Raw genomic sequence first — 16,036 nt, 5'->3', positions numbered from 1 at the left:
AGTGGAAGGTGTCCCTGCTCATGGCAGAGGGGTTGGAACTAGATGATCTCTAAGGTCCCTTCCAACCTATACCATTCGATGATTCTATGATGATTCTATGATTCTATGTCTTTTTCCTGCCTTAATACTTACTGTTTTTTGCATAAATTTTTTTCTCTAGACAGCAAGAGTAAAGATGGATGTATGTATACATCCATCTTTGTATAAATTCTCTAGGAATATAGGAAAAGACTATAATTTGTTGCATTATGTATATGCAAATATAAGAACAGAACATTTAAAATTGAAATTCAAAGGAATTGATAATTTCTTGTCTCTTTTTTAACTACATGTCAACCAAATATGGCTTCGAATATCATGCATTAGTGTAGTCTCTTTATAATAGTCATACTTTAACAATTTAAAAAAAAATTTAACTTTCAGTTTTCTACTTTCTGCTTTCTGTTTTCTGATAATTTTTCTCTTTCTCTTTTTAGTGAGTATATTCCACTTCCATGGGAGCATGCTATATGCTACAAGTTCAATAGGAACCATCCTTTCCATTGGCTCTGTTTATTTATCCTACCTCATAAGTTCAAAGTTTTCTCTTGAATGTCTTCTTAATGATTGACTAGTACCTCATGTTATGCAAGAAAGTTTCTCTTTTTGTTTTCCTTCATGCTCTCTCTCACATATTAAAGAAAACACCTCTTTGGTCCAAAGCAAACTTTTCTTTCCTGAATTTGGTTACTTTTTCCTTAAGATCAAGAATATACAGAAGCTGTGTTTGAAATCTGTAGTTATGATAAAAGCTAAAATTCTTGTTGTACTCTTACTGCATGTTAATAAAGATTTAAAAAAATAACAGATACAGTAGGTCTCTGCAATCTGTCTGGAAGCCAATTTTTTATCTTAAACAAGAATGTTTGAAACTAATCTAGTTTTAGTGACATTTACTAGAAGCTGCACCTCTAAAGATAAGCCCCAGAACTCTCATATTGTTGTTAACTAGGATCCCTTAAGGCCTGTTCATAGAAGATGCTACAGCAAGGCTTAAAATACTTTTGGCACCTCTGCAAACATCAGAACGGAATTCCTGCACTTTTAAAAAAATCATAACTGATGACATTTCTCAGTCTCTAATTACTTCAGCTTTGTATAAACACAATCAGATATTATTGTCCTTGGGTACAGAATGAAAATCTGAAACCACGTACCTGCCCAAACTCATTGCGGTCATAATGGCACTGCACGGAAACTGGTTGCATGTGTCCAGGGAGGTAATGATGGTGCAAAGAGGACTGCCAAAACCCCACTCGCCTCCCCATGCCCATTGGTGAATGAGAAAGGGCATACCAATGATATGAACCAAATCTGCTATAGCCAGATTGCATATGTAGATGTCTGGGTTAGTTTTCTTCTGAGTTCTGAAATAAATTGGTAGACATGATTACTTGATGTAGCTACTGTATTTTTTTTCCAAGTATACTGTTGATAGAGCAGACTTCAAAACTAGACTGCACTCAAAGAAATACACTGTTAGAACCACTGTTTTAGTGCCAGGGGAAGTTTGCCAACCCAAAGATGTTTCAAAGGAAACATTTTATGCTCAACAAATACATATTGTTCATAATTTTGCTTTTAAGGTTGAACGGGCTATTTAATTTATTAACGTCAGTGCAATTCTCCATATTCTCCTTTGAAAACTACAGAGTGTTCAGAACAAACACAGGTCCGATGAACATAGGAATGCTAGAAATACCAGCCTAGCACAAATAGGAGGGTTAAGAGCCTTCCTGCAATGCAGTTGGCCCAGGGTGGAATCTTGCTTAAAGATGCAGACAGGAGGTTCTCGAGTGCTCAAGATAAAAAGGGAACTGCTGAAAGATGCATAATCCTCTGGGGAAAAAAAAAAAATAGTGTGCAATCAAATACTTAAAGATAATCTCATGAAGTTTGTACCTACATGGGGAACACAACTGAGTTAAAACTGTATGAACAATCTTCATTTAAGTACTGGGTTTGGCTTTGCCGGTTTCGTGTCTACATTGCATAGCATTTGTGTGATATATATGCTTTCCTAGACTCCTTTACCAAAATGTAATCCTTATCTTAGTACATCTCCTGATTTAGGCCTGGATGCATGTTATACATGCAATTGAAAGAATTCTGGACTTTAAATTGCCTTATTCTATACAAATCAAAGAAAGAAGCACAAAGCATCTCTGAAAAGCATTGATAATTATAAAATATTTCTTAATTCCAAGACTTTATTAAAAAGGTCCTTCTTGACAGTCTTCATATAGAAATCACCTTACCTAAATTCACTTACAAATTAGACGTCTAGTCTTAGCTATTTGTCAAGGCTCCCCTGCAGTTGTCTCTAAACAGTTTTTTTTCCCAGTTTACTGCAAAGTACCAGTTTATTTGTCATTCTTACTGGAAGGCACAGAAGAACCTGCAGCTGGGAGAACTCCACCTGGCTGCCCACAAGCCACATTCAGAAGTCCAACTCTATGACTCTGGTTTCCTAAAAGGACCTGTGTGAAAAGAGTAACTAATTTCATATTTTTCATGTTCACTGCATGCTACAAACTACGATACAACTATATTTCCAAAGAAACAAATTTAAGCTAGAGCCAGACAAAAGTATTATTTTCAAACATTTTTAATAAATTATGAAGTATGATTCATTGTCATCTGGTTATGATACCGAAACAAAAACCAGACGTCTATAAAGTATATCTGCTGGCATTAATGACTGGAACTTGTGGAGAGAATGACGCATATGTGATCTTTTTCCTCCAGTGCCTTTAGCTTTGTGAACATTGAAGGATGCAAAATCTCCAGGAAAAGAAAAGCCCCAAACTGTGTTTCCTGCAAGGTGTCAAATGGTACCATTATGCTCAAACACGCAGGTTGCAAAGCGTCTGAAACTGCCTGAACATGTCATTTTATGAAAAAGTTCAAACAGTCTTTTTCTGCTTTATTTCATTCACAGTAATAGGATAAAACATACTAAATTGGAAATTACTTTTGGACTCAGAATGAGAATCTCAAATACTAAACTTGCACAATTTATGCTAAATTTAATCAGCAAAGAATATATATTGAACAGCTGTCCCATGCTTGATGTAAAGGGAAGTGTTGTAATATCCACTGTCTCATGCTTTACACTGAAGTTCAGCAAATGATCAGTGTCCAGAGGCCAGGACACATATTTTCATACAGATTTTTGTGTAGCTTCCTATGGTGACTCAGAGCCACAATATATAAATGGTAAATTATGCAGTAAACTTTATAATCTCAAATAATTTTTGCCACATTTTATAGTTTACATCTTTCTTATATTTTATTGAGGCAGTGGTGCTTGCCTTCTACTGAAACTATCACTTTACAAAAAAAAAAAAAAAAAAAAAAAAAAAAAAAGAACCAGGAAAATAACAGTGATGATAGCCTCAATTTCAAACTTCTTTTTTTTTTTTTATCCTTTCAGTGTTTTCTACCTTCTCGCCACAGAGTTGAAAGCTTCTCAGCAGTTTCTTAAATCACAGATATTAGCTGGTCAATTGATCCTTCCACCCATGCCAGGTTAACTTCCATTCCTGAAACACTCTATGAAAAATGTACAAAAGCACAACTGCTGTTCTGCAAAGTTTGTGAATATGTCAAATCTTCGTTTAGTCCTACCTTCTCTTCAATTCTGCTTCTACAGATTAAACTCATTAAAAAATGGATTTGAATGATCGTGATCCATTAAAAAAAGAAGTGTTGAGCAGGCACAACAATGTGATAATCCATATACTGGCTGCCACTCCAGTAACAACTTCAAGGAACATGACAAGTGCATTATGTGTTGTCATCAGTCATTGTTTATCCCCTCTGACTGCATTATGTGCTGTCATCAGAATTTATTTATACCTTCCTGGACAAAGAGTCTCCATTAACTAGAAACTTAAGTGTTAATTTGGAATTGATCTTTCAGGTCAAAGACAAGATAATTTATAAGTATCACAGATTTTAAATACAGAAGCACATATGATTTCTTCATAGGAAAGGTGAAAATGGTATCCTTTATGGGCTAGGTGTGCAATGGCAGGTAGTAGCAGCTTTAAAGTTATCTTCCTGGCCCCTACAAAATCTAACAATTTCTATCAAAACAGCTTGACTTGGAAGAACCTTTTTTAAATTTCCAGCTCTGATGTTAACGGTAGTCCATTTCTCTTCTGCTCTCAACTGGAGTTTACATAGATCCTTACTCTCTGAGAAGAACAGGTCCAACAGCAGCACTCCTATACCTACTTAACACTATCTTGTAGACCTTTTGTGTTGGTAAGCATGCACTGTACTCCCTCCTGGATAGTTTCTGTACATGTTATTTTTCCCCAGTGGCTAAAAAAAAAAATAAAATAAATGAATCCCAGTATTTATCAGGAAAGACTTGTATAATTTTTTTGCCTTTTAATTCAGGGTAAGATTCTTCTAAGGTAATTATCTCAGTCTGAAATGTAGACTTCTGATACCTCTAGGTGATCTTGGCAATTTCTCCTATCTTAAGTAGGTATATGACAAAGATGATACATACTAATCTCAGTAGTGCCTCTTGATGGAGAGACCCAGATGACTGGCTTAGGCAATGAAAAGTTAGGTTGAAAAAAATTTGCTTGCATCTGTATAATTGGATAAGGCCTAAAAAATCTTGTGAGACTGACTCTTGCTCAACATCCATTACAAAAAACTGCATAAAGAAATGGCAGACATTTCTGTTCTACATCTCTGTCTCTATGCTTTCCCTCATTTAGCCGTATCGAGTGATGAATACTTTCAAGTAATTCAACTATCTAATTGTTGGATAACATTATCTAATGTTTAGCAACAGATTAGCAATAGCTACAGAAGTTTGTCCAAGATATTCTTGTCCAAAAATATATTACTGTTTAACTGAATCTCACAGCCAAGACAGATAACATCACTTAGAGATGTGTATCTGTTTCTGTGCCAAATGTCGTCATGGGAAGTCCCACGTTTCTTACATTGGCTTGTTTTTTATTTCTGAAACAGATCTAAAACAGAGTCATAGAAATCAGAGTGAACTGACAGCATGCATGACTGTTTCAGTGCAGAGACACGAAGCTTCCCATCTCAGTGAGGAATAAAAAACAGAGCAGCTGAGACATGTTGTAGGGTGCTGGGTATGTTTAACATGTTGGGGGTTTTTTTTTGCTAAATTTAGGAAAAGCATGAATCCTAAGATTGGAAGAGATAATCCTTGTCACACAGCTGAGTCATTGGCTGTCATAGGCAACAAGATCAGAAAAGACCTCCTCATAAGAGAGTAATTCCATCTCAGAAATAATGATTTTACTTCTGCTACTTCTGATTAAGGCTATCAGAGGAGTGAAGACTATCACAGGACATCACTGTTCTGGAAGGTAAAAATCACCTTCCAGTTATTGGCCTTTAATACCTCCTGACTGCGGTCTACCCAATTGCTCTTGTACCAGTTTTGGCCTTTAGTTTAAACAGTCATAGAATCATAGAATGGTTTGGGTTGGAAGGGACCTTAAAGATCATCTAGTTCCAATGCCCCTGCCATGAGCAGGGACACCTTTACCCTTTACCCTTTTACCCTTTCTGCTGTGTTTGATCCTGACTTACAGGGAGCAAGTATATACCTCCGAGCCTTTTTTTTTTAAAAAAAAAAAAAAAACGGGGTTTTTTTTTTTTTTAAAAAAAAAAAGGTGATTTTTTTTTTTTTTAAAAAGGTGAATTTTCATAATTTTCCATTCTTCTGGTTCTACTAATTGTTCTTTTCTGTTCTTATTCCTGCTTCAATATCTTATCTTTCCTGGAAACAGCTGGTGAGAGTTGTATTTCAGGCCTTGTTATGAGCCTGGAGAATAGCATTAACATTTCCCTCTTCTCCCTTGCATGCATTACAGCTGTGTGTGCTTCTCACTCAGCTTTAGCCTATTGACAGCCCACAGCAATCCCAGGAGTTTTTCCTCTGCTGTTTTTAACTGATGGCAGTGCTTTGTATTTATAAAAAAATAGCAAGAAAAAAATTCTATTACTTGGTGCTATTAAATGTTACTGCATTCCTATTGCTCTAGTCCCTCCTCTATTCTTTATCTGTTTCTTTCTGTATGACAGTCTTATACTCCTTCACATCTGCCATGTCTCCCCAGCATATGTCATGAACAATACTATTGACACACTCCTATGCTTTGCTCCAAGTCTCTGAAGGAAAATATGGTCAGTCCCTGAAAGTTCCACATTAACCTATTTTCTCTTGAAAATATTTTCAAGAAACTAGTTTCTTATCAACATCTCTTAGTGTCATCCACATTTCAGCTATTTTTTTTTTTCTCATGTTATAATTCTTGAACTCACTAGATTGTTCTTTAGCTGAGTGAATTACTTCCAACATGATAGCATATAAAATCTGGTAAGGTAAAATCTCTGATCTGGGTAGATTAGCTGTATGCAGTGGCTTCAAAAATTTTCTGCTAGTGACTCCTCCTTCAATTGTGAATATACCATCTCCAGCAGAAAACTCAGTATGCAAGTAATAAGTGCTGTGATACTTATTTGCAATCTCTATTTTAGCAAATGTTATTTTACCTCTTTCTGTTAGTTACCTTATTAAAAATCAAATGAATCTGAAAAGCTATACATAATTGAAATTGTATTTGATTCCCTTTTCTCTTCTGTAACATAACCTTTCTTAAAAATTTAAAGTCAGACTAATGCAGCTCATTGAGGTTGTCTGGATCACGTTTCCTCCCTCCACACAAAAGCAGTCATTCTCCCACCAGCTGGTCTACCAAATTCAGTAGGTTTACACAAAATGCTTGCTAGCAGAACTGCAGTTTTGGGGACTAGTTTTCTAGGTTGCTGAGATGAAAATTATTAGGTATTTCTGTCTGACACTGAACTCTTATGGCATTTTCTCTGTCATTTTCTTTTTAATTAAATAACAACATACCTCAACTCCCTCTGTTATTCCCTAGGGATGAAATTCATTCACACAAGGAGAGACAGCCTAAAGTCACTGAATTAATACTTTTTAAATTAAATCTCAGTGCATAGATATATTTTACACATAACTTTCATTAGGACTTTTAGTTATTTTCTCCCAGTAAATTGCAGATAATATAATTTTAATTCACACTTAAAAATGTTTGTCCCTAGCTGGCAGACCTGCAAAGGGAACTGGGAAGCTAAGGTTCTTTTTTTGTCACGATCTACTATCAGTAAGGCATTTGCTACTGGAAAGTATGTAACTTTCTAGTTATTAGAGAGATAATCTAGTTTATTTCTCTCTTAAAAGAACTGACTATGTAATGCTAACAAAATTTAAATGTATGCATGAGAAAATGTGATCAATCAAGAGCAAAGACACAACTCTGAAGCAGAGCCATTGAATAGAATCAGATCTGTTCAGTGGAAGGTGAGAATTTGACATAGTTATTTTTCAAAATGTAGCTGCATTTTAAATGTACATTCATCTACAGAGTCTGAGGTTTCTGGCTGTCTTTTTTAGTGTTAGTAACTACCACATTAACTTTTTGATGCACAATTTTAAAATTATTTTCTTGTGTATAAATGTTCATGCCCATAAATTTGAATGTAAATACGGTTTAAATTATATTCTTTTTTTCCAAGTCATTGTCTGTGTCTATTCGTTCTGTCTCTCACACTTTTAAGTTACACAAAGGCTTTTCACCAGGAAAAAAAATTCTTTGTTCCTTCTCAGTTTCCTTCCATTCTATTATTTTAGAGACTCCACAACTAATTTTTGGAAACTCAGTTATTTCTTTTTTCCTTTCTATTCATTCATACATTTTAAAAAATCATATTGCCATTATGTTCACTTCAGGCCTACTATTTCTGCATTTGTTCTCTTCTGCATTCAGATGATGAGCCACAACCTCCTTGGGTGTACCAGATACTGGATTTCTGGTAGTTTCAAGGGAAGTTTACTGCAGCTCAGGGGCTGGCAGACACTTAGCCCTAGGTTGGTCTTTAGAAATCTTTTCTTTAAAATCATAGTATGTAAAGATGTAGTCCATCTATTAATCCTTGTAGAGTGTGATGAACATTAACCTTACGCTGTCATATTTCTTTATATTAAATTTGCACCACAGATAAAAGTTACTTTTTCAAAATTCATGTTTATGGATTTAGAGTTTGTGGTAACATCATCCAATTGAGAGTAAATTCTTTATTATATAGAAAAAGAATTCTGTCATTAAAATTAAGATACTAGAAGGTATTTTCTTACATAAAGGATGGTTGCACCAAGTTTTATGATCCAAAAAACTTCAACAACTTCAGCAACTTTACCTTCTCAGTATACATCAAAAATACCTTGAGGTATTACTTCATGCTGTGTGAGAGTCCTCAACTGGCACTAAGGCCTTGTTTCTAGAAGTAAGGTGATGCTGGAAAAAAACAATGAGTTCTAGGAAGCTGCTGTAAATAAGCAAAAGTTAGATAGAAATGTGCTATTGAAAAAATCTGCAGTAGCAATGCAGTTTTCAAGGAATAAAAAGACTATATTTCAACTGATCTTAAAAGAATTCAGTAAAACATTATAATGCCTGGCTACTGCCGTAACTAGTTTAAAGTTTAGTCTAGATTTTACATGTGTGTGTGGGAAGATTGCTGCCGAGTATTATGTAAACCAGGGAAGAAGGGATGTATTTTGGTTTCCTTGGATAAGTTTGAAGTCAATCATGCACTTAAGTGCTTTCTCATAACAGAAAAGACTAAGCAGGCATATATTACTACTATCTGTAGTCATGATTTAATTTTTTTTTTAATGAGAATTAATTGTCAATCACTGAACGGAACATGAAAAACTTAGTATCCTAGTCTTTGCTGGGCAATTAACTTCCTTAGTGCAGTCACCATTTATTTTTTTCTGCAATATATCTTATTGAAAAATATATTCAATTCTCTACCTTATTATTGTGAACACAATGAGGCTATATCCAATTAAGCCGGTAGAACAGATAATCCCAATCAGAGAGGGAAGGATGATTGTCTCTGCAGCACTGATCCTCTGGTAATGGTGCCATCCACTCCAAGATCTGTTAAACAAGCCTGGTGTGCCATTCTGACAGAAAGGTTGAAACTCACTCATTCTTCAGCAACTTTAGAACTTAGCTCTGTAGTAGCAAGAGAAAATAAATTATTCATGGACTAATAATTTGAATATCATCAGTTAAGTCTGGTATCTAAGTGTACATTACTGTTTAAAGATTATCTGAATTTCATAAAAATCTTTCACCAGAAGATTTTGTACATTCAGGAATGTACATGAAAGAACTGGATGATGTTTTAAAATGTAATCTGTGATGTAATAACTCCATTATAACTTTAACAAATTTGTAACCATCCAAGATACACTATTTTAGTATCACAGTGTTTATTCTACTCTCAGAAAGCCCACTGTCCACTTTTTCTCTTGGCTGTGGTGGTCCCGGTAGACAATAAGTTGAACATAAGCTTTTAATGCACCCTTGCAGCAAAGAAGGTCAATGACATCCAGTGCTGCATTAGGTAGAGCATTACCAGCAGAACAGAGGTGATACTTCCCCTCTGCTTGGCTCTGGTGACATATCTGTACTGCTGGGTCCAGGTCTGGACTCCCAAGTATGAGAGACGGGGATTTGCTGGAGGGCCATGAAGTTAGTGAAGGGACTGGAGCATCTGAGAGACTGAGAGGGCTGAGGTTGTTCAACCTGGAAAAAGGAAGGCTCAGGGAAATCTGAACAATGTGTATAAATACTTGGTTGCAGAGGGAGCCAGACTCTTCTCAGTGGTGCCTAATGAGAGGACAAAAGGCAATGGGCACAAACTGAAACACAGGAGGCTCCATCTGAAAATAGAAAATTTCCCTATGAGGGTTGTCTAATTCTGGACCCAGGTTGCCTGAGAGGTTGTGGAGTCTCTACATATCTCCATCTCTTTGAATATCTCCTAGAGATGTTGAAAAAAAATGACTGAATGTGGCCCCAAGCAACCTGCTTGAGCAGACCCTACTGAGAAGCATGTTTGACTAAGTGATCTCCAGACGTCTCTTCCTACTTCACCTGTTCTATGATTTCTTGAATACGTGAAATATGAGACAATGATGTTAGATTTCATTTTTTTTATTCAGTCACCTCTAATCTTGTGTATCTGTTTTGAGATGCCTGAAGCTACAAGAAACCTATAATTTTCTCAGCTATAAGTTGTAGAGGACAAAGCTATTGGTGCAGATGCATATAACCCATTTCTTCAACAGCTCCAGCTATTGCAGCAAAACTATGTCTTCTATCCCATAAACTCATTTTCCATAATACACTGAACAAAATCAGAGACTTTACCTTCAAGATTGTCTAGATATGCAATCCTATATTTCCTCAAGTAAAGATGATGCATTTTTTCTTAGATATTTTTTTCCACCAGTTCACCTATGCAACTTTAGCCTGAGTCTCTGCTTTATTTATGTAGTGCAACTTCAGGGTGGCAGGATCTGAATAAGTATATAAAGGCACCCTGCTCAAAATATTTTAGTAAGTCCTGCTAAGGGTCCAGCAACTTCAGATAAAGCACTGATACACCCATATGGTGTTGGATATGGTTATACCCATAACCAAATTTAAAAAATGGCAAATGGAAATTTATGTCTATAGCAAATTTTATCTGTATTTCTTAATCAAAATTGCAGCCTTTGATGAAGTAAAAAAATTCCTATATATAATATAAAATTCCCTTTGCATTTGAGAATAAAATCACACTTTTACCAGATTTTAGTCTTTACTAAGTGATGATGAGTCATTGCTCTTCAATAGCATAAAATTAACAGTAGAAGGGTTCTGCTGTTCAAGATACAAGAAAGGTGGTGGGTAATAAATGCTTAATTTACTTGCCAAAATCAGGGGGTCTGGGAGGCTACCAGAAATTGGAAAAAATAATTAAAATAAAATACAGGGACAGATTTTTTAAAAATTTCATTTAAAAATAAACAGTTTCCTGTTGTTTACAGGGAAGAAACAGCTGCAACAGCATGTTTCCTGAGTACAAATTGGGGGGGGGGGGTAATTTTTGCACTTGCATAGTGCATTTAACTGAAAGACTACCAAGAACTTTACAAACTTTATGTTTCACAGCAAAGTAATGACATAGGAAAGTATCTTTTGGTGGTGAATTACCATCTACTCCACATGAAGCCTGAGTGAGTGGCAAATGATCACAAACACAGTTACTTACATTGGTGAAGAGAAAATAAATCCAGCTACAGCAGTGAAAACAATTTATCTTCACAAATATGCTTGAAACCATGCCTTACTAAGGCATTTATAAGTTACATTAGATGTGATCGCTATATATGTTATAACAAAGTCATACACTTTACAAGAATTTTAAAAAGTGGAAAACTCAAAAAATTGTTCTGTTACTGGTATAGTTTCCCATTCCTAATGAGTTATTGATCCAATGGTGATTTAATAGTAAAAAGCTACATTGAGCTGAAAAGAAAATTGAACCTTTTTAGTGCTATGCTTCTATGAAGTAAGTGAGTGCTATTTTGTTTGTAAAAAGGGCTGTTGAGAGTTTTTCAGTCAATTAAAAAACATATTTCTTTCTGTTTGAAAATGCAAGATCAGCACTTCACGAAAGAACTGGGAAAAGGATAATAATTTCCTTTTGTAAGTAGAGTGTCAGATACAACAGACCAGCTTTAAAGTTAATAAGCCCTTCTTTTTTCTGACTCTCTCAACTGATTTATTAAAGAGCATTATTTTAGTGCTTGCCTCCAACATTACTGACAACAATCACCCTTTAAATTTCAGCTGGGCAGGACAAAAAAAGGCTTTATAATTTAATTAACATCCTCCCTGAATGGACAGACTATTCAAAAGAGTATCATCAACTTTTTTTCATCAAAAAATGCAAAAGCTAAAATATACTCTCTGATGCTTCAAATTTTAAATACATCTGTTCTGTGCCTGCACTTCTGACAAGCTATTACTATACAAAAATGAAGGTTGAGTCAGAAAGGAAAACATCTTTGCAGACCTAAGTTCAACTACAATAGTGAAACCCCCATAGTCAACATCATGAAGATAAACAAAGGTACGTCCTCTCACAGACCCTGATGATCTACTCATATATCTTTCTTGTACCTCACTTCCTGTACACTCTGGTAAGGAAACACACTCCTGCAAGTGTAGCAAGACCTATGATGGCTCTGTAGGTCAGGGAAACATGATGAATACTGATGCTTACAACCCATCCTGTCCTTTCCTCTGTGACATGGCAAGCCACCATCTGCAGTAAAATCAACAAAATTCTATCACATGAAGAATGAAGGAAGTTCAAACCAGTAATTTTTCATCACTTAAGGTCACAGAAACCAGCTACATGTCAATTCACCATGACAGTGAACTTTATTTAAAAAAAAAACCCACCCCAAAAGATGAGAAAAAAATACTGGTACTCCCAAGTCCTTCTCTGCAGGGCTGTTCTCAATGCCTTATCCCCCAGCTTGTATTGATACTGGTGATTACCCCAACCCAGGTTCAGGACCTTGCACTTGGCCTTGTTGAACCTCATGATATTCACACGGACACACTTCTCAAGTTTGTTAAGGTCCCTGCGGGTGGCATCCTATGCCTCAGGCTTGTGACCCGCGCCACTCAGCACACTTGTTGAGGATGCACTTGATCTCACTGTCTATGCAACTGATGAAGATATTAAATAGCACTGGTCCTCATACAGACTCCTGAGGGATACCACTTGTCACTGATCTCCATCTGGACATTGAGCTGTTGACCACTACCCTCTGGATGTGACCATCCAGCCAATTCCTCATCCACTAAACTGTCCATCCATTGAATCTATCTCTAATTTAGATAGAATGATGTTGTAGGGGACCGTGTGAAAGGCCTTACAGAAGTTTGGATAGATCACAACCATAGCTCTTCCATGTCTAAATGTCCAAATGTCCTTTGTTGCTTAACTAGTCCATCTGCAAAATGCAGACACTGATTATTTTTTTCTTATACCTCAGTAAAGTAACAAAAGATCCAGAGACAGAAAATTTTCTCTGTACCAGTATTCAATCTACATCTTACAAATACACTATAGTCTCAGTTATAATGCTCCATAATCCTAAGAGCATTATTAAAGGTGGGAAAAGCAGAAAGCAATGGATGCAAACTTTGCTTGTACAGGGCAACTATGAACTCTGACCTGGGTTATTGTTGGTAAGAGTTTTTACAGTGCATTTAACAGCTTTTAGGCACTTTTTGCATAGTCATAGACTGCAAATTCTTACGTAATTCTTTGGGTTTTATTCCTTATTAAAATAAAATAAATACTTACATGACTCTTTATACTATTCTGCTTGATCAAATAGCACATACAGCTTTGAGTATATTTATAATTCTCATCCAGGAATTCATGGATTCTTCTTTTCACAGAACTGTAAACTTCACTTTCTCTTAACTCTGACACAATTACTTCTCATTTTCATGACAATATTTATTACTTATTGGACATTCCTGACTATCCATTTCTTAAAGGAAGTGTAAGATTAAATTCCAGTCAGCTTCTAAGACATTTGACTGAACGTTTCCCTTTCACACAAGCAAGAATACTTCAAGGTTCTTGAAAATGAGACCTCTGTGCTTGAACACGCTTAAGATTAAAAACAAGACAATAGAAGAAACTCTGGTGATTCCTACAGCTTAACTGAAACAGTTTCTGGCACAAAGAAGGATATGTCCAGGAAAAGATAGAGGTTATCTGATTAGAGAACTCATTAGATTTCCACTAGATGTGAATATGGTGTTACTGTAGATGGTTTTAGATAATTTCTTTCATGTGTGGCAGACTATTTGCTCTCTAGTACATAGTATCTCTCTAGAAATAGCTATTTACAATTGGAATTGACTCTTTTAAACCAATATGCGACTATGTTTGAAAGTATTCTATCAGACATAGAGAAGAAAATAGCAACTGTAAATTGGAAGGGGACAGCATATGATTAGGTCAAAATATATTTGCGATGTTGGAAGAAGGGCAAACTTCTTGACATTCAGTATCTTAGACAAGTATCTTGCAAGAATAAAATAATAAAATAAGACAAAATAAGATAAGATAAATTAAATTAAATTAAATTAAATTAAATTAAATTAAATTAAATTAAAGAGATTGTTCATAAACAGGACTGTGTTGTACAAGCAATGGTGTGAAGGTAGCTGTGTTCAAATGAAGAGCAGAGGAGAAGGAAAGTAATCTACCTACTTGGCCCAAGAAATTTGGACCACAGAATATCTGCCTTAGTTCTGTAAAGCATCACTAAGATGGGCCCTTCAAGCTTCATGCAACAAGTCCTTCTGCACCATGATGAAAAGACCAGTGCTGGAAATGCAAAGTAAATGTTACTGCTTAGGTTATCCATTTACATCCACTGAGGCTGAAGACCTTGACACAGCACATACATTTAAAGAGCTTACCTGGCTTTTTATAAGAGTGGATACAGGATACTTCCCACTACTTGAACATAGGACTAAATTTCAGAATGAGTAATGAACTGGACACCAGGTTAAATGAGAAGGCCTAATTAATCTCTGGCCTGCTCAAGGTCTGTCCTGCTATTTTAACCCACAGGGATGTTATCACAGAACTGGGAGAATTGCTGCTTATGCTTCTTCTATATTCCCCTGTTTCACTCTACATAGAGCTCCGCTGTATCTTTGCTCCCAGATAACCAATCTGATGGACAAAAATTCAAGACCAGGTCATAGCTAAGTTAAGTCTAATCTTCCTTGGTCTTTTCATGTGGTACACTGCCTACCACTAGTAGAGGTAAGAAACCTTCTGAATGTTCCTCCTTTACTCACAACAGACTCACTTTACCGTTCCTTGGCTTCCCATGCAGTCTACTACCTATTCCATTGTATCAGAGATAACTGCAGGTAATCTGAGTTTAAGCTTTTCACAAATACTCACTTAAGAGAACAACTGTAACTTTCCAAACCACTATTAAAATTTTCACATTGTTAATAAGACCTCCTATCCAAAATAATAACCCTGGATTATTGTCTACACTACCACTGTGCTGTAGACAAACATCCATCCCTTTGATAGATCCTTTTTGTTTTTTTTTTTTTTTTTTTGGAAGGGGGTGTGTGATGGAGGAATGTAATGACAGAAACCTAGAAAATAATGAAAATGTTACTCAGTATATGACATATTCATTGTGTCATAGAATTTCAATGGCATCATAGCATAAGATCTGCTTGGAGATTTCTATGTAAGACCAATATAAATTCAATAAAAGAATTGCTTCCATAGAATTTTTCCATAAATTCCTGATTGCTCCTTACCCAATATTACAAAGCAGACATTTATTTCTATAATTCTCATGAATGAAACTGAGTTAAACTATTAAGGAAAGATATTTTTCTTCACATAGTACGACTTCACATGAATCTGCTATCAAAATGCAAGAAAATCAGACAAAGTGTCAGGAGAAAGACACTATTTAAACCAAATAGCCCCATTTGATTTTTAACCTTGATTTTAATGCTTGATGGTTATGCTGCACAATAGCCTCAATTTTTGACTCATTTTCTGCTGCAAATTAAAGATATTTGTGTCTTCTTCAATAAATACGTGACAATAACTGACCAGAGGAAAGGTCATTCTGACTCATTCCAATGACTAGGAAAGATTGGAAAATTACAGTTCTTTTAAAAAGTTGAACTGCTGTCATATGAGACAAAACTTTTTAAAATCTTCCTATTTTCTTCTTTATAAAACCACCATCTGAAGCTCTTTGCCTTAAATAATGCCACAGCATCTCAGCTCTCCAAGACAGGCTTGGAGAGACACTGACTCTCACCATTCTCCCAGCCAGCCAGCCCCCTTCTACACTGACTAAGGGCACCCGCCCAGCTTTCCGCTAAAGACAGGTGTCAATCCAAAAGTGGATTTTTTTTTCATTACAAAAAAAAAAAGAAGGAAAAAGGAAGAAAGGAAGAAAGAAAGGAAG

The 16,036-nt window shown here is 35.8% G+C and overlaps 1 protein-coding gene across 1 annotated transcript in view; it reads right to left on the bottom strand.

Annotated features, from left to right (window-relative positions):
- The window catches only part of MCHR2 (melanin concentrating hormone receptor 2), a 22,789-nt gene extending 13,659 nt beyond the window's left edge, over positions 1-9,130 (bottom strand). Inside the window, 2 exon segments of the mRNA XM_010169976.1 lie at positions 1,197-1,406; positions 8,949-9,130. Coding sequence (XP_010168278.1) covers positions 1,197-1,406; positions 8,949-9,130 — 392 coding nt within the window.
- Positions 9,131-16,036: the final 6,906 nt, after the last annotated feature.

This window comes from Antrostomus carolinensis, unplaced genomic scaffold, assembly GCF_000700745.2.
Source record: "Antrostomus carolinensis isolate BGI_N321 unplaced genomic scaffold, ASM70074v2 scaffold24356, whole genome shotgun sequence".
NCBI lineage: Eukaryota > Metazoa > Chordata > Aves > Caprimulgiformes > Caprimulgidae > Antrostomus > Antrostomus carolinensis.
The sequence above is the reverse complement of the archived record's forward strand: the minus strand, read 5'-3'. Positions and strand labels throughout refer to the sequence as shown.